This window comes from Microtus pennsylvanicus, chromosome 1, assembly GCF_037038515.1.
Source record: "Microtus pennsylvanicus isolate mMicPen1 chromosome 1, mMicPen1.hap1, whole genome shotgun sequence".
Taxonomy (NCBI): Eukaryota; Metazoa; Chordata; class Mammalia; order Rodentia; family Cricetidae; genus Microtus; species Microtus pennsylvanicus.
In genome coordinates, this window is record NC_134579.1 from 37,615,996 (window position 1) to 37,635,399 (window position 19,404).

At 42.1% G+C, this 19,404-nt stretch overlaps 1 protein-coding gene across 1 annotated transcript; it reads right to left on the reverse strand.

Moving 5' to 3' along the window:
• Positions 1 to 303: 303 nt before the first annotated feature.
• On the reverse strand, positions 304 to 12,625 carry Cpox (coproporphyrinogen oxidase). Its single transcript, XM_075961722.1, has 7 exons — positions 11,958 to 12,625; positions 10,200 to 10,343; positions 9,860 to 9,970; positions 8,667 to 8,808; positions 7,811 to 8,029; positions 2,301 to 2,405; positions 304 to 1,693 (listed from the first exon to the last, which is right to left on the reverse strand). Exons 1-7 carry the CDS (start codon positions 12,478 to 12,480, stop codon positions 1,606 to 1,608), a joined length of 1,332 nt encoding a protein of 443 aa, XP_075817837.1. The 5' UTR covers positions 12,481 to 12,625; the 3' UTR covers positions 304 to 1,605.
• Positions 12,626 to 19,404: the final 6,779 nt, after the last annotated feature.

The window sequence follows — 19,404 nt, forward strand, 5'->3', positions numbered from 1 at the left end:
TTCTGATGGTGGGGTGCTCCTGACCCCATCCTCTATAGCACTTTCTGATTGGATCCCTTTTCTGCTGCACAATATATTTTAAGGTTTGCATAAGTCAGAAATTGTTTATTCATTTACCTGCTAATTTGCTATTTCAGTTGGTTTTAATTTTGTCTGTTCTTACCTAATTGCTTATAAAATGAAATACAAAACTTAAATTTCTCTTGCATAAAATACCTAGTAATAAGGAACTATAGTTTTAGCACTGAAAAATATTTGTATTCCTAAGTCATTCCAATGAAAGAAAAAAATATAAATCCTTACTTGTCTTATTTCAAAATAAAATTTATTGTGTGAATCTCTTTAAGACATATGGAAGAAATTATAGATTTTCTCACCCTAAAAGCATCAAGCACAATCACATACATCCAACAAATTCCAGGATAATACTTAAACATGTATGCGACACCGCACCTTACAACTTCAATACGTTACAAATCGGATGATTCAGTTATACTATTATTAGACAGATAAACCATGCACTAAGAAATCTGCTATGGCTTTTAAGAGAAAAGATAAAAGTTGAGAAACCTCTCATTTGAAAAGTAGGACAACTTCAACTGGTTCGTTTTTAAGAAATATGAAATGCCCACATGTTAGACTAGCTCCATTCATTTTAATTAAAGAAGGGAAATGTTTCTCATTCATTCTTAGTCTAAACTCCTATATCTAAATGTCTGAAATATAAAACTCTTAAGTATCAGAATCCAGGGATATAAGCTTTTGCCCAAAAATACATAGAATCCCAATGTCAACAAATTATGATCCCACAAAATAACCTCATCATTTAGATGTTCCTTATTTAATAACAATGCCATTTACAGTTGTAAACTATAGGTCATCATTATGCAGGAACTGATTAAGAAAATTTCAAGTACTCCTAAATAACTATCTTTATAAAAAATGAGTATTCCTATAGTATTCTGGTCTATAGAGAAAGACACATGAAAATTACATCAAAGAAAACTCTAAAATGACAAAGGAAAACATGTCCCTTCAAGTTACTTTTTGGATTTTCAAGGAAGGGTTTATCTGTGCGTAGCCTTAGCTGTCCTGGAACTCACTCTGTAGACCATACTGGCCTTGAACTCACAGAGATCTACCAGCCTTTGCTCCTGAGTACCAGGCTTCAAATTGCATTAAAAAATTACCAAGAAGGCCAATCTGACTGAACTAACAAAGATAAAATGTATCCCCTGACAAATTCCGGTGGCAAAAACTAAACTTTCGAGCAACAAACAAAACTAATAGTTTCCTGGTCCATATTATAGTACTTACATTCCCTTATCTTAGGACCTGGAGACCCAACATAAATTAACATGATTCTGAAAGTACAAACGAGTTTTACATCCACTGAATCTGGCATTTTTACGTCACCATCCATCATTGCCACCTCACCCCACAGCCCTGGGAAAGATCCAAAACCATGCCACAGAGGTAGTGCCCAGAGTGGAGAAGGCTGGAACATGGGACAACAAGGCACAGAGGATTGCCTGCCACACAGTGGCAACAGTGCAAGAAGACCACACGTGTGTCCACCAGGTTCCAGAACAACGTTCTGCTGCATCAATGTACCCAGTCCTTCGGATGGCGCAGTACTTCCAGAATTTCGGCTTCCTTGGAATTCTCTGGGGGCGAATGCATGTACTCCCACCTACACACATCCCAAACAAATCAACAAAATGTAATCAAAATAACAATAAATGACATACATAACTAATGAAGAATAAAATGCAAAGAGTAAAAAGAATGCATTGTACCTCTACTTCCCTCTTCCTACCCTGCATTGAACCCACTTGTTAAAAAAATAGAAAAGGAAAAAAAAAATTCTACTTAAGAAGCTAAATTCCTTAATAATTCTTAGGTATATCTGGGTTAATATTAAGATCCTAAAGTGAAAACACACTGTGATTATAAGCTAGAATTTCATAAAGTATAGATCCTTGGATAATACATCGGTAGATATTAGCTTAATGTTTACACGTGTATCTTTCTAGAAATAATACTGTGAGCAATGCCAACCCCAAACCCTCAAGCTCCACTTCCCGCTGCCTATGCTCTCTCCAGATCCTCACAGTGCTGACATTTGTCCTGTCACTTCACACAAAATCCAATATGACGTGCCTTATCCACCCGCAATCTCCTTATAACATCAGCAAAACAAGAACAAATGAAGCTGTAGGAAGACACTGTTGGGGTTAATGTGCAGATTCTATAGGATACAGGGAGGGGGTGATTACTATGATGAATTGTCTCCTTACCGGGCCGTTAGAGGTAAAGACATCAAGATGCTTTCAATCCTGGATCCAGGAGTAAAGAGGCCAAACTTGGTGCCCCGATCATACACCAGATTAAACTCTACGTACCTGTCATAAAAACATCAAATAACAATAAGGGTATTTTGTTTTTTCCATGTGTCTGCAGCCGGCCCACAGGACTGTCCTTGCAGCCCGAGTGCAGGATTGAAGCTGCGGCAGCACAACTCATGACTGAAGAAGCTTTCACAAAGTTTCTTCCTCTCGTGGAAAGTACTGGTTGAAATGAGTACCACCAAACTGTAAACTTCTCCCACAAGTCTCAAGGACAAGTACTGCAAGCAACAGCAGTGGCTGTGGGATCAGGCACGAAAGGAAAGGGTTGAGAGGCTCAACCAGTCAGTGTGAAAGTAGGAGACAAAGTCCTTCTCCCAGAATACGGAGGCACACAGTGTGGGAGCCCACAGAAGTGGGTCCACCCCACCTTAACTAAAGGTCAGAGAGTTCAGGCCTAGTCTTTCTCCTTCAAGGTTACTGACAGGAAATTTAATTCATCACAGGGCTACTAGCAGGATACCTTGACCTAGGGTGTGGTTACTTGGTGTTTTGGGTATTAAGGTGGTAATCGCTTTGTTCCTTGTATCATGATAAAAAGGTCTTTTGCTTTCTTTGCCTTTTGTGGATTGGGGTATTAAAGATCATAAGAAATAAACATGGGTGCATTCAGTATTCACTGGATTACTCTCCTAGTACTATCCTATGTCTATTTCTTTTGTATTTCTGGTCCTCTTGTCTAATATTTCTATTCCACACACCCCAGCCTGGAACATCTAATCCAAGCACCCCTACCCTACCCAGACTGGACCCCGACAGATGTCGCCCCCATGTGTGGCTAGGACACTAAAGTAGTTCTAGGCAACAAGGATTATTTCGTACTTAGAGATGATGACATTCTTGGAAAGTATGTAGACTGAAATCACTATTGAAATGGTGTCACATGAACCTGCCCATTGCACTGATGCTCTATTCATCATGGAAATAATTTCATGTCTCCCTTTTATAATAAACTGATGATGCCTAAGCCAATGACACCCATTGTCTCTGGAGTTCAGTTTCACTGTACTATTACAAACATTTCCAAATAAAATAATGTAAATGAAAACAGAACAATAAGCCCTCCAGAAGTCCCCAGGGAATGCTGAGAGGGAGCTTTTCTCCTGGCCCCCATCAACTAGGAGTCAGCAGACAGAAGCAGCTCGCAGCCCAGAGGCGATCTCCCCTAGGAAGCATAAATAAAAGGGTATTCTACCCGCTGAACAATAGATACAGATTGTGCCCAACACAAAGCAATTACAAATCAAGAAGGATATGTTCTCGCCGTGAATAAACAGTTCAAACACAATTGGGAAGAGGCATGCACAACAATTAAGAAAGAAACAGGGTCCTCACTGCAGCCCAAGGCATTTCAGAGAGGCAATTTCACCTCACTGTGCCTCACAGCAGGTGTTAGGAGTGCTGAACACCCACTGCTAAGGACCACAGACCACTGAGCAAGGAGCCATCTGTTAACAGCAATTACCAGCCCAAATCCTGCTCCATCTCAGCATCCCCAGAGATGGGACCACTCCTTCCTCCTCTGTTTTCAGCCATCACTATAAAAGCTACTGCTTTGTGGTTCAGTGCTTAGTTTTACCCTCTTTTTTGTTTCTCTTTATGAAAATATTTTTGGTACCTACTAAAGTTAGGTTCAATATATTGTCCAAATTTTCTACCCACTGTTAGGAAAACAGATTTGAAATCCACCTAACCTAAACATCTGTTTCTGTCTTAAACATCACAGTATTCAAAAGCCTCATCAAATTTAAAAATGTTATTTCTACTGCCCTAAAGAATTCAAAATGAGGGCTGGAGAGATATCTGGGTCAGTAGTTAAGAGGCCTGACTGCTTTTCCAGTGAATTCAGGTTCAATTCCCAGCACCCACATGACAGCTAACAGCTGCATCTAACCCTAAGATCTGACACCCTCATACAGACATACACGCAGGCAAAATACCAATGCAGATAAAATAAAAGTAAATAAATTATTTTTTAAAAAAAGAATTCAGAATGACCCATAAGCATGAATTTCTCTATTTCCCTTCCAGTCACTTCCCGATTCACTAGGAACTACTAGCAATGGAAACTTCTCTTATTCTTATTTGGTGCACAGGTCGCTGTCTTTAAGTCCATCAACAGCAAAAACAAAGCAAGGCAACAATCACACAAAGAACATCTCCAGGATCCTTTTGGAAAGACAGACAAGCTTGGTGTGGAAGTTTGTTAGAGGACCCGTAACAATGTAAACAACTGTGTCAATGGATTTTTTTTCTGTCTCCATCTTCCTTGTCACTGACTGGCTTTCATGCACGAAAGGCTATTTTTATTCATTCTCTGCCTGTCTCAAAAGATTAAGCAATTAAAATAAACTCATTCCTGAATCTGTAGGAAAGGATTTCCCCTCTCACCAACCTTCTTCCCTTGACATCACCTTTCTACAACATGTTTCACATAAAACACGTTTGAAGACCTATCTCAAGGGCTGTTATACAGAAATACTCAACATACACAGTGTAACACTGAAGACGTATCTCCTGTCCCAAGGACTGTTATACCGGAATTCTCAAGGTACACAGTGTAGCACTGAAGACATATCCTATCTCAAGGACTGTTACACAGGAATTCCAAGTTGTACAGGGTAGCACTGAAGACATATCTCCTATCTCAAGGACTCTTATACAGGAATTCTCAAGGTACACAATGTATCACTGAAGACAAATCTCCTATCTCAAGGACACTTATACAGCAATTCTCAAGGTGCATGGTGTAGCATGCCTCTGTTCCTTCTTTGAGTCAATGCCTCCTTGCTCAACCTCTGCCTTGACTCTCGCAGCTTTCACTTGAACCTGACCTTTCCAGTGCTTTCTGTGCATCTAATTGCTGCCATTCTGATAACTCGCAGACTGTAGAGAAATGCCGCAATTCTATCCTGATGCCTCCCTTTCCCAAAAATAAGAAAGGAAAAAGTTAGTTCAAATTTTAGTTCCTATTTTCTTATGGAAAAAGATGACTAAGAGACTAACATTCACGGTCTAAGAAGAGAACAGCAGTAACCGAGATAACCAACTAGATGAGATACACAATAAGAGTGTAAATAAAGTCAAAACGGAATCTGAATGGCCCCTGAAAGGGACAGCCTTTTTAGGGGTTGTAGGGGAAAGAGCTGTAAAGGATACAGGGTAAGAACTGAAGCCTGTGCTTACCACTAGGTGTCGCTGACCTAGGGGAGTCCTTACAATGATGCTGGGGTTATCTTAAATTCCAGAGTCCACGGTATCCAACCCAGAGATAAGAGTGACAGAGAGCTTTTATTTGACAATTAGTGACTTACTGAGCCATGAGGAATTATTCTAGTACTTCATGCATTTGTTAACTCAAAAGACAGCGGATGGGCAATGATACACAGAGCAGAATGCATAGAGTAACCTGCCATCAGGGGATGGAGAAAAATAATGGTCATTTGGTCTAAGAAGTGGTAAAAACTTCACCTAAGGAGGATTCATAAAACTTTCATACTTTGCATACTGACTATGCTCAATACTGAAGCAGAGTTTTAATTGGCAACTCTTTCCCTACGAACTAAGAGCCACTTGTCAGTATGTCTATGCTATGCCTGTTTACTCTGTAGTCAGGCCCCTGCCTACCCAGGGGAGAGGGGGGCAAGACAGACAGAATGGGAAGGGGATGGTCGATAAATTGTGTATGTGTGTGGGGGAGAGGGGATGTCAAACACGCATTGCTCAAACATTTCTAAAAAAAAACTGAATCAATTCTCACTGCAAGTTGTTACATGGGGACCAAACAGGGCACACAACTATTTAAGTAAAACAAACTCAGAAAGCAAAATACAAACATGTATCGTTAAATTTGGGATATTTAAGTTGACTTCTTCAAGGCCTCTTCAAGGTACAGCTTTACCTCTTTAGGGCTCAAAGTTTCAAGTGCCTGAGAGAATTAACACGAATTAAAAGATTTCATCCTACGACTGTGACTCGTGGTGCATGCACGATTAAGACGGTCAAAAGAAACAGGGAGCTGCAGAGCAGAGATGTGGGCTGGTTCGCGAGAATGCTGTCACTGAAGAGTCTGTCTCACTAGCTATGAGCTCACCATGTTCAACCCAGAGTCAGAGGCTGGGGATAAGCACGGGTGAAAAGCACATCCAGGACAATCCAGTTTCACATCTGGGATGTTATCAGACCTGCTGTATAATCTTGGGCAAAGGAATTAACATGGTAAGGGCGCCTTATAATCAGTAAAACGATGACGCCATGTATACCACAGGTTTCCTGGAAAACCAGACACAAAGTACCTCACACAGGGGCTATGCATAGTAAGAGGGCCAAAATAAGTAAAGGTTATCTTTGTTTGTTTGTTTGTTTTCAAAACAAGGTTTCTCTGTGAAACAGTCCTAGCTGTCCTGGAACTAGCTCTTGTAGACCAGGCTAGCTGCGAACTCACAGAGATCCACCTGCCTCTGTCTCCCAAGTGCTGGAATTAAAGGCATGCGCCACCACCTCCTGGCTAAGGTTATCATTAAATATAAATTATTTGTACCAAAATCACTTTCATAAATATTTAAGATGAATTTTTAATTAATTAATTAATTTATTTTTCATACCAACCCCAGTTATGTCTCCCCTCTCCTCCTGTTCCCCCCTTCACCCTACTCCACCTCCCATCAACTGCTCAGGGAGGTTAAGGCCTCCCCTAGGAAGCCAACTAGGGCTGCCTGTCCCCTCACTGAGGCAGGACTAAGGGCCTCCTCCCCCTTAAGATGACTACAAATTTGTAAGCAGAAAAAACCTTAAATGATGTCCTCACCTTAGCGAAGGAATAGAAACTGCCATTAGGAAACGAAGAGAATTAAATGTCACAAGTACTTACCTCATGGAATATGTGCCTACCACAAACATATATGTATATATATGAATTAAGTAAGCTTTGTGATGTTGATCATTTATACAATGCTATTAAATTCATTTTTTGTTGCGGGAGGTCCTCCCGCTCCTCCAACCTATAGCTGCTGAGATACCAGCCCATTGGGGCGTGGTCTCTCTCCCTTTAAAAAAGCAGCCACTTCCCTCTCCTCTCTCTCTTCACTTCCTGCTCACCCGGCGACTAGACTCCTTTCCTGGTTGCATAGAGGGCTGTTGCCTGGGACAGTGATCTGTAAGTTTTTTCCCCTTTAAATAAATACCACCCTACTAATCATAATCCCAAATTGGTGTGGCATTGTTTGTGACTTACGCCTTTAATTTTTAATATTCATCTACTTAATAACAATTAACAGTGCAGATTAATATGGCTAATTAGAAAATATTTGACCAAAGCAATACAAGAGCCACTATTATTAGAGCCGCCCCTACTTCTGTAAGCTGCACAAAGAGATGTTCATGTTCATTCTTCGGTCACTCACCGTCCTCTCCTCAGCTGCTGCCACAGCTTATCCTGGGGGGTGAATGAGTCGTCACAATGCTTTTTCACAATGGGGACATAGGAAGGAACCACAGCTTCAGCACACGACTTAACTAGGCGGAATGCTTCCTCCTTGGATGGAACGTTGAGATCATCGAAAAAGATGCCTCCGATGCCCCTCCGCTCTCCACGATGCACGATATAGAAGTAGTCATCACACCTGGACCGTGGCAGAGTTAAATCACGGACCAAGAGGTAAGATGAGAGATACACGGAAACAGATGTGAGCCTACAGGTTCAACGCACTCTCCTCGACTCACACCAGCAATGTCTTTACTTTCTACACAACTATGAAACTAGAACTCTGGCCAGATTTTCCGCAGCTACTACCCATGTAGAACATGCACATACTCTTAACTGTGGAGCAACCAGGCAATTCAAAGTAAGTCCATCTAAAGGATAAGGAGCACTAACAACTGCAGCGAAGAAAACAAGAGTACCTCCTGAAACAAGTGATACCAAGCAGGGGATGGGGGTCTCCTAACACTGACAGCAGTTGGGGTGCAAGCCTGAGCTCTTATGATCGACTCTGCATTCACCAAAAGCACAGTGCCATCAACAACTTGAGGTCTCTTTCAGTATTTAAAGGGGTGACTCTAAGGCCTATGCCGCAGAGCGTCTTCACGCATGTTAAAGCTTACCCTTCTGAGCCAGCACAAGCCAGCAGCCTACTCTGCATGTCCTGAGACAGCACTTACTAACACTGAACATGAAGAATATTCCTTAACCTGGAAAGATCTTTATATAATTAAGGCCCCACAGGCACATCTATTCAAACAAAGATCTCAACAGCTTACCATTTTTTAAATTTGGGGTAGATATCTGGCCCGTGCTTATCACAAGCTTCCTTCAGAGTGCGGTGAAAATGGACAGCATCCTCTTGGTTCAGGTATGTTGGCGTAAGGTCACATCCACCCCCAAACCACCAGTGGGTACCACCTACCAAAGCAAGGGAGCTGAGTCAGTGTTGCCCAGAGACTCAAGCACACCAGGGGTTGTACTAGCAGGCTTAATTTAGAAACTTAATTCCTTAATATGAAATAGGTCACAGCCAAGGAACATTTAACTGAATTTGGTTCTGACAGCAGTAAAGCTGAGGCTGGCAAGATGTAAAAACAGAAAGAAAAGAAAACAGGAGATGAGGGAGGGAGAAGAAGCTGGCAGGGAAATGGAGGGAACAGTGAGTGATAACAGCCCATACAGCTGGTCTGGGCTGTGCATCTCGATGTTGTCTTAACATTAGGATCACACAGCTCAAATAGCTCAGCTAGATCACTATAAGGAAAAGCAGTTTCTACCTAAGACATGAAAGGTTAAGACAAACAATGCAGGAGATTCTGATGATCCCACTATTAGGAGTCACCCCAAAGCCAAGGACACGTTCCACTTACCCGAAAAAGGGAGAAAGCACACACTAAGGGAGCAATCTGCCATGTAAGCACAACTGTTACACATCCTCACTCGGTAAGCTGTCAACACCAGCTACCAACTTTTTGTGTGTGTGCACGTCAGTGTATAATGTTTGCGTGTGTGCACGTCAGTGTATAATGTTTGCGTGTGTGCATGTGAGTGTATACTGTTTGCGTGTGTGCAGGTGCACATGGGTGTACATGCAGGCATGTGCATTTGTATAGAAGCCAGAAGTTGACAACAGATGGCTCTCTTAATCACTTCACCATCCTATTTGTTTTGAGGCGTGGTCTCTCACTGAACCTGGAACTTACTAATTAGCTACAGTGACTGGCTCCAAATACCCTCCTGTCTATACTCCCCAGCTCCTGGCTTTTTACATGAGTGGCGGGACAAGAGGGGGGAATCCCAACGTAGGTCCTCATGCACTGTATATAGTGCACATATACTTGTGTGTGTGCCCCAGTGGCAAGTTCTCAAGTAATTTTGTCCTTTCTCCCTCTTTGATAGGGTACCTTTTGCTTTTCTTAAAATACAGACTTTGCCCAATGATATTCCGCACAACCCTTGAGAGGCTTACCATCAGATTCTTCTACTTCAAAGTATCTGTAGTTGAAATGCATAGTGGGTGCATAGGGATTCTTGGGGTGAATCACAGAGCTTACACCCATAGCAGTGAATGGCAGTTTACCTAGAGAGAAAAATAACATTAAATGGAGAGGTTTGACACATATTATCCCCTGTGATCTCTGAATGCATTCTCATAAGTCGCTTTGAAATGTGTTCCTTAAGATATGATTTTCACAGTTAAAGCCTGTGAACATCCCGGGCATAAGCATCTAACGGCTGTTCCAGAAAAAGTGCTACTTTTAGGTAAACCTGCTGGGAAAAGCGCTGGCAGGAAGAGTTACCCAACTTACCATCCTTCCTCGTCAGGGACATTCCTCTGCTTCGCATCTGGTTTGCTGCTTCCTCCGAGAGATTCCCATGAACAACAGAAATGCTGACCCCAGCCTTTTCAAACACACGGCCATCCTGAAGCACACAGGTGATGCCACCACCCCCTGTCCACAGAAACAGAAAACCAGAGAACAGGGGACCATCAGATGGGATACAAGTCTCCCAAGAATGTGGCAGCATGAGGGTTGGTTCCCCCTGTAGCTCCAGAACCATCAATAGCATATATTTTAATGCACAGAACATTAGATGATTAGCTTAACTTCCTGTCATAAGCCGTACATACAGGGCAAACATTGGACCCAGACACAAACCATCAAAATGTTTCCTCTGTGCTTTCACCAAAGTACTCTCTCCCTTCAAACATCACTAAAAGGAATCCATTCGCTATTCCCCAAATTGAACACCAATGTGACAAGCAAGGGTGCTACACTTGAACAGTATTCTACTTTCACTGAACACAAGAACTCCATATTGCTTTGTGTTTTTTTTTCCTCAACCTACTATTACCTTTAATTTTTAAATATAATTTAAAAATGTAGCTATTCAAACTCTTAAGGAATTTGGAATCTTAGATTGAGTAAAACATATATTACTATTTAGGTATATCTGTTTAATAGGATTTTTTTTTTCTTTAAGACAATAGGGTCATCAAAAAGCCATTGCTTCTCAAGAGTTAATGTTTGGGCTGCTTTATTTCTAAGAGCTGGCAAGAGTGTGCATTTGTCAAAGGATGATCCAGAACAACCCTTCAGTGTTCCAGATAAGGAAAAACTCAAGAGAAGCAGTACAACATATCCGAGATCTCACTGTTGGGAGACGTGGGTGATATTTTTTTTCAAGTGTTGACCATGTTTCTAAAATTCTAAGGACTCTACAAATATTCATAAATTATGAAAAATGGGAAGAAAACAGTAACATCCAAAACTAGCTATATAGTATATGAGATTGAGTCGTGGCCTTTACTTGAAAACATAACAAGATGGAAAACTATGAAAATGAGATGGAATTTCATTTAACATCGATGTGACAATATCACAGGTCAAAATGTGTTGAAGATATGCTGTTATATTTCTAGCTGGGAAAAGGTCAGCAATCCTCAAGTTTAAATTCAGGATAGGAGGGGAACAACTTGGTCACCAATACATGACTCGCGACAGGACTGGGTCGTTATCTGGGGATTCCAAGGACATGGTTTCCTTCAAGAAATCTGACATGCAATTCAGTAAGAGCTCCTGAAACATTAATCGAATATTTCTTCTGCAACTCCCAAAAAGAGGTAGGGAGATTCTTGACACAGGGTGTCCAGTAGACACTCAGGATGAAGGATGAGTGTTCCTTCTGCCTCTAGAGGACAAGGGACAAATGCACCCTAACCAGCAGATGAAATGTAGGAGGGAAAAAAACCTATCTGCCCAGTAACAAACTTTGAAGTTTGGGCGTGCAAGCTCAAGTGTGATGCCGGCAAATGTTTTTAATAAACCTATAAAAAATGTAATTATGAATTGGCAGTATTTTGAAACGGCCTGTTCTAAATTGTTGGCACTTCTGGGTCCACATCTGCAAGCATAGAGCAGCTCTCTCGATGTCTGTCTTTTTGAGGGTATCCCTTCTAATAGGTCAATCCCCTGTGGGTATTGCTTATTTTAACCTATTCCAACTCTAAGCTGCAACTAGCGCCCACTCCATCCCACAGCAGGTGACAGGAGGGCCCTGCTCACCTTCCTTCCTCTCCCATCGGTCCACAGAGAAGTCAGCGACTCCGTCTACTTGGGCCAAAGCCCGACACACCTGGGCCTGGATATCCATGATCATCAGCTCCATCTTGGTCTTCATGTCCTCGGGTCTCTTCCGCAGCTCACACACGTCGGTCACCGGCGAGCTCATGAAAGCGCTGCAGCGGCGGGCCAGTTCGTCACCGTCCTCCTCCCGCCGTCCAGGCGAGGGGCTTCGCGCCCCCGAGCTCTTGGGCACCATCTCCGCCCGCTGCACGTGCCCGAAGGCGGCGGCTGCCAGTCCTGCCAACCCCGCCAGCGCCGCGGCCAGCCCGGTCCCCAACCAGGACCCGCCTCCAGCGGAGGGGCTGTGGCCCAGCCCGCGGCGGGACTGGGTACCGGCGGTGCCAGGCAGCTGGCGGACGCGGGCGGACGCGCCGCGCGGGGACCAAGCGCGCAGCTGGCCATAGTCGCTCCGCAGCGCGTGCCAGCCGGAGCCCGAGCCCAGCCGGGCCAGTCGCAAGGCCATGTCCCTCCGGGACTGGACAGCGCTGGTCCTGCAGACCCGCCGGAGTGCCCGGGGTCCTGAGGCCGACAGAGACTCGCCGGAATTGGAACCGGGACCAGGGAAGAGACACAACGGGTGTGGGCCGCTGCTGCGGGAGACTGGAGGCAGGCGGGAGCGGAGAATGCTGGGAAGTGTAGTCCGGTCCTATCGCCACCAGCACCCGTCTGAACGCTCCCAGAGTGGGAGATAAGACTCCACCCCTCCCACCGAGGTGGGTCCCACTCCAAGTCTACGGAGGTCTGTGGAGGTGCGAGCACTGATAAGAGAGGCCGTGTAGTCACGTCCACTTTCGATTACCCTGCTAGCTCACCCAGAAGTAGGGCCGGAAGACTGAGGACAAACGAGCAGAAAGACGACACAGAGACATCCCTGTCTGAAAATGTCAAACCGGGATTGCAGGCTAGTCTTGGCTACGGGTCTGGGGTATGCCCCTTCACCCCAGTGCTAGGCTTACCCCAAGCTCTCTGGAAAGACTGTAAGTAAATGGTGGGCTCCTGAGTAAATCCTAGGAGAAACATTCACACTCCAAGTTCACTCTTCCAAATCTCTGTTCTCCCCACAGCCCTAAGCTTTGAAAATATAAGGGCAGAAGCTCGTTCAAAGGCATATGGTGCCTAGACATAAATGTCAACGTCAACATATTTTACCATATCAGAAGGGCTCATTTGCCCTTTTGCTATCCGACATGCTTTTAATTTCTACTAGTAAATGATATTCTAGACCACTGGTTGTTTTCCCACAAGCTTTCTGGCCAGAGCAGTGACAGAAACTCAATAGGTGTGGTTCAAACTAGTCTGTTCACCCCAGGGCTTCCCATGCAAACTGCCTGGGACTGCAGGCTTCCTCAGGCCTGGCAGTTAAAAGGGTGGCAGGCAAATGACATCAGAGAGAAGTGATGAAACTTTCAGAGAAGACAAACCCTTAACTTTTAGCTGTAGGGTGCCCTGCCTGGAGACCAACTTGGAAGAGAAACAAAGATAAGAATTATCTCTTGTTTGCCTGTGAAGGCCTGTGGTGTCTAGCTGGGCCTGCTGATGATAAATGAACCCCATTAATGAAAAGGAATCTCTCTAAATATTTTCTCTGTAAGAGACCCCCCCATTTATGCTTCCACTCTGCTAATGCTAAGCTAATGTAAAAAATAAACCAAATGAGGAAAATAAGTGGTCCTGAACAAATTGTGCACTGGTTTCCAGCCTTCCTCATCTTTAGTCTTTCTGTCTCTTTCCTCCCCTCCTAAGGCTTCCATCAAAGTCCTCACATTCAATCTTAATGTGCAGTGCTTAATGGAATTCTTAAATAACCTGATTGGTCTGAGAAAAAAAAATCATCTTCCTAGCCGAGCATAGTGGCGCTCACCTCTCATTCCAGCACTCAGGATATAGAGGCAAATGGATCTCTGAATTTGAAGCCAGCCTGGTGTACATAGTGAGACCCTATCTTTAAAAAAAAAAAAAAACAACCTACCAACAAACAAAAATTCATCTTCCTGGAGCTCCAATTACCCCCAAGTCCTACTGGTTGGTGCATGGTATAGAAAGAAATATCCCTTCTATAGATGCAAGTTCATGCATCAGAAAGCTGGTGGGGACGAACTCAGTTGTAAACAAAAGCTACGCAGCAGGGTTATTTACCTGGATCTGAATTGGGTGCTCTGCAGTACTGTGTGTTTATTTTCTAGGTGACCCCACCATCCAGGAAATTCTGATTAGCCTCATGTGAACACTAGATTCAGACATTCAGTTGTTAGTCTTCAAACTCCACATGCTTCTCAGAATCCTGATGAGTTTGAGCTTTCCTCAGTCAAAAATCACTAATTTTATTAGTATATTAGCTTACCCTGTTTAGAGAGAGTTGGAGGAAACCCCTCATTCCTCTGGTAGCTCACTTGCCTTCTATAAACACACACACAAGAACATAAACACATATACACATGCACACACATATGCATACATACACGTACCACACACACGCACATATACAATCCCCAAGTACCATCCCTAAATTATATCATGTTTACCAATTTTCTGTGATAAGCAACCATGAGGTGAGTCTTATCAAAGTTCCATTGCTTTCAGACAGATACAGAAACACAAGCTAATTAGTAACAAGGTATTGCTAAACATGGCCTTGGCATGCTTTCAAACAACTTAGGAATTCTAGTGGGGTTGTGAGGGGAGTGGAATTAACAAGGAAGGAAAGCTTTTGACATTTTAGTATTCTGTCCTAGGATTTACATTTTGAATTTTTCGTCTTAAGAGAATAGTGAAGAGCTGCCTTAAATCAGTATCTAGATCAGGCACGTTCATGTCTGCCATCCCAACACAAGTGAGGCTGAAGCGGGGTTACTGTAAATTGAGCCCAGCCTGGGCTACAACAACCCTATATATTAAGTATGCAGTGCAACTTAGTGTGGTTGACTTGCTCTTATTTTAGCTAAAGTAATTTTAATGAGATGTCCACAGAGAGAGGTAGAATCACCAGCAAGAGGCGGAGCAAGAGATGACCTTGCCATGCTAATAAAGGTACAACCACACAGCAGAACATCAATAAGGAATATGGATTAACTTAAAATGAAAGACCTAGTTAGCAATAATCCTGAACAACTGACCGAGCATTCATAAGTAAAAATATAGTTTTAAAATAAAGTCCTTAAAAAGAAATAGTATAATAAAAATATAAGTCATGTAAAGATGGAAAATACACAGAGAGTCTTGATACTGTATGTTATTGTGTTGTCTTTAAATTTTTTGGCTACTAAAAAAACAAATGAAAACTGCTAAGATACATTTGATTATGAAAACTACTAGATTAAATCAACCTATATATTTAAAAAATATCTTGACTTCAAAATTTCAGTCAAAAGATATATTACTGTGGGAAAGAGATTCTGCTTCTATTTCCACGGGAAATTACAGGCTATAGATTCATTCTGGGCTAAGAAAAATCAGGCTTGATCAAGGAAGACCCTCTGAAAAATCTCTGGTGAGAATGGATGGCTCAGATGATCTAATGTTTCAGAGCTCCTCTGCTGCAGTTTCCTCTGAGGTCTACTTCCAGAATAGTCTGCTGGCTTCTGGCTGAGATGATCCAACCTCACAGAATACTCCAGACAGGACTTTATTATAATCTTAAGTTTTCTCAGGGTCCCCCAAAGATTATCAGCACCCCCAATCAATAGGAAGTAGCTTAGAAAATTACAGCCACATTCCCAAAAATGGATTATGGATGTTTGCCTTTGTTTAGGGGAGTTAGTTACAAATTGTTTTGGGTCATAGGGGGAAAAGGGGAGAAAAGAAAGAAAAAGTTAAATAAGAGAGTTAAATTCAAAAATCCCTTTCTAAAGAAAAAGGGGCATAGGATATAGAAATGATAGAATTAAAGGGTAGATTATTGAATCTAATTTTAAATTAAAAAAGCAACTACTAATCTTAAGTAGTTTACATTGGTTTGTATTTTGGTTTATTGACACAAATTTAAAGATTATATTGTTATGCTGTATGTATGTTTCTACTCTTTGTTTGTTTGTCTTTGTTTTTTCAAGGTTTCTCTGTAGCTTTGGTGCCTGTCCTGGAACTAGCTCTTGTAGACCAGGCTGGCCTTGAACTCATAGAGATCCACCTGCCTCTGCCTCCTGAGTGCTGGGATTAAAGGCGTGTACCAACCACTGCCTGGCAAATATGTTTCTACTCTTGTGGGGAGCATTGTATTATGCCATTTATTTAAAAATTTAATGCATAATTAAGAAATATAAATTAACAGTCATCTATAATAGCAAACTTATAGTCATGTTAGTTAGGTTTTCAAGGTCATGCAGAGATATATTTCTTTAGGTATGATAAAAGACAAACTTGGTACAAAACTTTGGGATCACAAAGATAAGATAGATAGTAGCCCATTTTCTCTAAGTTTGCCAAATACAAATAGACTACATATTGTAAATTTAATTTTTACTTGATAATTGTTTCTTGTTTTATATACTCTTGCTATGTTAAAGTTAAAACCTTCCTTTTTAATTAGACAAAAAGGGGGAAATGCTGTGGAATAATTCTCTTGTATACTGTAAAGATTTGTCATTCAAATTGGTTTAATAAAATGCTGATTGGCCAGTAGCCATGCAGGAAGCATAGGCAAGGGAACCAAACTAAGGGTGATCAGAAGGGGAGAAGGGCAGAATCAGGAATTACCAGTGAGGCACAGAGGGTGCAGGAGATGAATGTGCCATGCTAATAAAGGTACCACCATGTAGTGAGAGTAACTAAGAACTATGGGTTAACTTAAAATGTAAGATCTAGTTAGTAATAAGTCTGAGCTTTTGACTGAGCATTTATAAGTAATATTAAGCCTCTGAGTGGTTTTTGGAAACCAGAGACAGGAGAGAAACATCCAATTACACTGAGAGTGTTACTCTAGGGCTTAGGGATATGTGACTATCTGACCTCTTCAGTATCAATGCTCTTCCCAACCATTCTCATGTCAGGGGCCAGTGGGTAGGCTGGGTCATTTGGGAAGGAAGACCTTGGGGACAAAGCAGTAGCATATATGTATATATGTGTTTTGTTTCAAGCAATCAAGGAATGGTGAATCTTGGTACCTGGTGAGGAGCCCTCATCATAGAACAAGGAGAAAGAAATTCAGCCTTGCTTATGTACACCACCCTTCACTTCCTTCATATCTTCATGGCACTCACAGCAAAAGGTCCTTACTCAAGAAAAGGTATTCACTCTGCTCCTGCCCATATCCCCAGACATTCTATTCAGCTGGTGGGAGGGATCACTCTTGGAAAATATATATTTAAGAAGTTTTATCTTAAACCATACTGCCATCACTTTAAATTTAGATGGCAAAAATCTGCCTCTACCTAGAGTAATGTTTTTTACCTCATGCTAGGAAGCTGCTTTTTAGATATGAAGAGCCTTGGATGAAAGCAGAGAGGGAAAATTATATTTGAACGGATTTTTGCTGCAGGTGGGTTACTGTATTAATGGAGAGGTAGACCTCCAAGGGGCTGAGGCTGAGGACCGGTGAACAACATACAGTGATGAAGAAGGCTCACACAGAAACCTGCTTAGAGCAAGGGGTTCAAAGTCAGAAACAAGAGCAAGGAAGCATATTAAGGGACAGAGGAGACCAGCAGCCTTAGGGCCTCTGATGCAGTGTTCCTGAAGAAGTGAGGATGATGGCATAGAGAAGAGAGACTCAGTGGGATCTTTGGCTGCCAATGAAACAAGAGCTTCAGGAAAGAGAGAAGCTCTGGGCTTTCCCAATGCTGAAGCAGGAACTCCGTTGGAGCCGTTGAGATCAGGCTTTACCTGCAGACCTCACTTTGCATGCCGCTGCAGGACTATACAAATGACCCTCAAGCTAAAGCCAGTATGCCAATTTTAATAATAAGTGGAAAATGTAGGGTCCTTCTGGAGTCATTAATACTTTTTTCAACACATAAAATCTAAGTCATAGTAAATTATATACAAAAATATCTGAAGTACTAATTACTTAGTAATTTAAAACACAAATGACTTTGAGAAGTGGGATGTTTTACTTCTTAGGGCCTTTTGAGAATTGCTTGAGCCTTGCTCTCCTTCTGGTTCTTATTGTGTATACTGTGGCCTGGAGCAGGAGGCTTTCCTGGGCTTTGTTAAACTGTCACACTTGTCTCTATTCTGGAGTTAAATACGTACTTAAATAGTACAGCCTTTTGAAATATTCCAGCAGAGCCTGTAGTGCTGCTGGGGGTTTTGTTGTTGTTTGTTTGTTTTTCTCTCAAACCCACTTCACTTTCTCTGGATCATTTTCATCCAACACTAACAGGTTCTTAGTGTATATTAATAAGTTTGACTTCTGTAAGTTTTTTAACAATTTTTATTACGTTTTATTGAGTGCGCATGTGTGTGTGTGTATGTGTGTACTTGTGAACCACAGCACCCTGTGGAGGTGACGTGACAATCTGTAGGAATCAGTGCTTTCCTTCTGCCACGTGGGATCAAAGGACTGAATTCAAGTCGTCAGGCTTGGTAGCATATTCCTTTACCTGCTGAGCAATCTCACTAACCACTTCTATAAGTTCTGAATGATGATAATTTTATGTATCGTTTACATTGGGCCACATTTCCTAGCTGTTTTGTCAAGCATTTATCTGTATGTTCATGCAAGGGTAGTTTCATACGAAACTGAAATTTGTATCAGTGAGCATTCAGCCTTTCAATATATGTGTAAACCTAAGCCAATCAGTTGAAGACTCAAATGGAATAATGGATGAGCTTACAGATTTGAGATTTGCCAGACTCAAACACTCTTAAAACACACACACACACACCTCTGTCACCCACCTCTCTCTCTCTCTCTCTCTCTCTCTCTCTCTCTCTCTCTCTCTCTCTCTCTCTGGGATTTTCAAGACAATGTTTCTCTCTGTACCTCTGGTCATCCTGGAACTCTCACTGTAGACTAGGCTGTCCTCAAACTCAGAGATTCGCCCGCCTCTGCCTCCCAAGTCTTGGGATTAAAGGTATGCACCAACCCCACCACCCAGATTTTCCTCTCTTAATAAATACACAGCAATAGTCCTGACAAACTTTGACTAATATTTTTTTTTGCGTCTCATATAGCTGTCTCAAAATGATAACAGTGTGATTTTTCTGTGTCAATAAAGTCTCTTATAATTTCACTTAAGTTTGGCCAAAACCTCGCTTCCATGGTTGCCACTCACTTTTTCTTCCCTTCCTTCACTTTCATCCTTGTTAAATAATTCCCTTTTCCAATCATTCATTTTAATAAAATGTCACATGGGTCTACCCCTGGGGGGTAAGGAAGCAGCATTAGTTATACACATTGTACCATGGATATATATCGAGCAGGTTTAGAAAGTAACACCATTGATCAGTGACC

Bases quoted from the DNA above. Each gene is read 5' to 3' on its own strand.
- Cpox (XM_075961722.1), bottom strand. From the start codon at position 12,480: ATGGCCTTGCGACTGGCCCGGCTGGGCTCGGGCTCCGGCTGGCACGCG. The intron at 10,344-11,957 runs GTGAGCAGGGCC...TTCTGTGGACAG, and splicing joins CCGATGGGAGAGGAAGGAAG to GGGGTGGTGGCATCACCTGT. The intron at 9,971-10,199 runs GTAAGTTGGGTA...TTTTCTCTCTAG, and splicing joins GTCCCTGACGAGGAAGGATG to GTAAACTGCCATTCACTGCT.